General features: G+C 41.2%; 1 protein-coding gene across 1 annotated transcript; it reads right to left on the minus strand.

Annotated features, from left to right (window-relative positions):
* Positions 1-6: 6 nt before the first annotated feature.
* LOC127750182 (uncharacterized) lies at positions 7-2,360 on the minus strand. The gene is made up of 6 exons (XM_052271058.1): positions 2,264-2,360; positions 1,881-2,113; positions 1,685-1,797; positions 1,419-1,594; positions 1,151-1,295; positions 7-1,077 (listed from the first exon to the last, which is right to left on the minus strand). Exons 2-6 carry the CDS (start codon positions 2,111-2,113, stop codon positions 188-190), a joined length of 1,557 nt encoding a protein of 518 aa, XP_052127018.1. The 5' UTR covers positions 2,264-2,360; the 3' UTR covers positions 7-187.
* Positions 2,361-2,421: the final 61 nt, after the last annotated feature.

Raw genomic sequence — 2,421 nt, forward strand, 5'->3', positions numbered from 1 at the left:
AAAAGTCTTAATTAAAAGAATGAAATACAAATGAGGTGGCAGACCTGTTTTCAAATCTGGAATTGAGGGAAGTAGTTGATTTGAAGAGTCAAAACTTAGTATCCATGGCTAAACCCGTTGTTTATAAACCAATGAAAGTTGAAATCTTTGAAAATCCCTGCAAATTTTGGTCCAATTACTTATAAACTTAACCACTGCTGCCAGTAGGAGGAGGAGCTTTTGGCCCTGAATGTTTTCGTTGATGAAGTTGTTGTTGCATTGCTTGATTCTGTTGGCTTTGCTGGTGTTGTTGAACTGCTGCAACAAGTGTTCGAACAGCCTCTTCATGACCTTCAAAGCTATCAGCTTTTTTCAAGGTAGGGCCAATATGGCTGATTGTAGAACCAATAGGGCTTCCATTCTGGAAACCAGTTCTAAAGATTTCTGGATCATGACAAAATCTGTTTTTATTGTGTCCATCTCGCCGCTTTGGTGGAAACGTTTCCCAAGAGCGCTGTTTCTGCATGAGACGCTTAGATTTTGATCCAACAACAACTATCAGGGTCTTTCTGTGGTCTCCTGAAAGACCAATGTCTGAAAGAGCTAAGCTTTCACACGAACTCTGCTTGAATACAGAGTCTTCTGTGTCAGATGCTGGGTACATTCGTACCTGACGCAGAGCTGAGTCTGTGCTCCTGTGTCTTCGCGGAGATACTGGTTGGTTTCCCATTGAATCTTTGTGTATGACTGCTCTCACCAAATGGCCTCCAAAGTCAGTTGGAGAGCCAACACTTTTAGCTTTCCGAGTAATAGGATAATCAACTTCCTCCTTCTCACCTGCAGATGCTGGTCGAGATAGTCTGCCACGTCGCTTGACAGTTCCATCGGCGGGTATGTCAATAGGTGTTGAATCATCCCTGTGGACACTGGTTATCTGAGTTGTGGGACGGCGTTGGGGAGGTGGTGGAGGCGGAAGATGCCTACGTGATTGCTGCTGGCGCTGCTCTTGTTCATCTTCAGCTGCAATGACAGTCTGTATGCTGTGGGAAGACCCCATCACTTTTCCACTAAGTGAGTGGTACAGTGAAGCCACTTTTCCTGTAAGAAGTGTTTTTTTATGTAGGTAATTGTACTTCAAAATGTAAATGTGTGAAGTACAAAGCTCCCTTACCTTTCGTTTTTGGTTTCCCTTCATGTCTGTCTCCTTTACCATGAGAGGAGTCTCCACGGCCTTCGGATTTCACCCTCTCCCGTGTAGGAGTTTTAGCTCGACATGGTTCCTCCGGAGACTTCTTACGCTCTTCTTTAGTTCTTACCTATCAACATTAAGCATTAAAAACATACAGAAAACAATTAATCTAGGCGTATTAGTAAATCATGGTACAAATAGTTATAAATAAAAGTTCAATTTGGAATAAATAAATAGTTGTTAAAACTACCTTGCCCATAATTTGGCTAAGTACTGATCCTCTTTTGGATTCTCGTCCCCCACTCATTCCATAACCTGAGTCCAACATGGCCTGAGCTATTAGAGCTTGCTGTTGCTGATCTGGGGTTTCCCTTGGCTCACTCCTATCACGAGGTGACTTAGACCTAGAGCTCTTACTTTTATCCACTGAAGACAAAATAGAAAAGGTGGTAAATAATTTGACAATAAAATCAACACAGCCAAACTTATGAGTTTAAAAGTGTTACTCAGCCTTACACTTAATGTATAGGAGTTTGTCTTGTCCAGAAGATGTAGAGGCATGTCCAGGTGAAGCTCCAGAATGTACTCGGCATTCTCCTTTCCCTACATCTGGATCCTTTCGGAGTCTCCTGAAATAGTATTGAGTTACATGTATTACAGATGAAGCAAGGGTATAGTGCATCTGAGACATATTACGGCAGGTGAAACTTACTCAGCTTGGTGAAGAAAGTTAATGTGTTCCAACACAGATTGTAGGTGAGCTGCTTCTTCAGCAGATGGTTTTGGATGAAGTGCTTGTTGTTGCACAGCTGCATTCTGAGCTTGTTGATGCATTTGTGAAATAGCAATGTCAGCAGCAGACAAAGCCACAACATAGGGCTCTAGTTGGCGGGCTGCATTTGATAAATTCTTCACCTCAGAGGCTAACGTCATGACATCACTCATCTAAAGACAGAAAGTTGAAAAGTTTGATGAAATAAAAAAGTTTGTTGTACAGGAGATAGATAAAGTACAATACTATACATAAATTAGTTGTATGACTCAATTTTATCCACCCAACTTAGCACTATTCCAACGTTACTGAGGGATTCTTACTTGAGCTTGGAAAATCTCTCTTTCTGCTTGCACGCGACAAAGTTGTTGCTCCCAAATGGTATGGAAAACTCCTTGGAGTCTTTCTAGCTCAATCTGATGAGGCAAAACAAAATATTTTAATTTACACAATTTGATTGATTGATTAAAATAAACATGAA

This window comes from Frankliniella occidentalis, unplaced genomic scaffold (genome assembly GCF_000697945.3).
Source record: "Frankliniella occidentalis isolate FOCC.00 unplaced genomic scaffold, Focc_3.1 Scaffold148, whole genome shotgun sequence".
NCBI lineage: Eukaryota > Metazoa > Arthropoda > Insecta > Thysanoptera > Thripidae > Frankliniella > Frankliniella occidentalis.

Coding starts and splice junctions, on each gene's coding strand:
- LOC127750182 (XM_052271058.1), bottom strand. CDS start 2,113: ATGAGTGATGTCATGACGTTAGCCTCTGAGGTGAAGAATTTATCAAAT. Junction 1,798..1,880: donor AACTTTCTTCACCAAGCTGA/GTAAGTTTCACC, acceptor ATACTATTTCAG/GAGACTCCGAAAGGATCCAG. Junction 1,595..1,684: donor CAAACTCCTATACATTAAGT/GTAAGGCTGAGT, acceptor TTTTGTCTTCAG/TGGATAAAAGTAAGAGCTCT.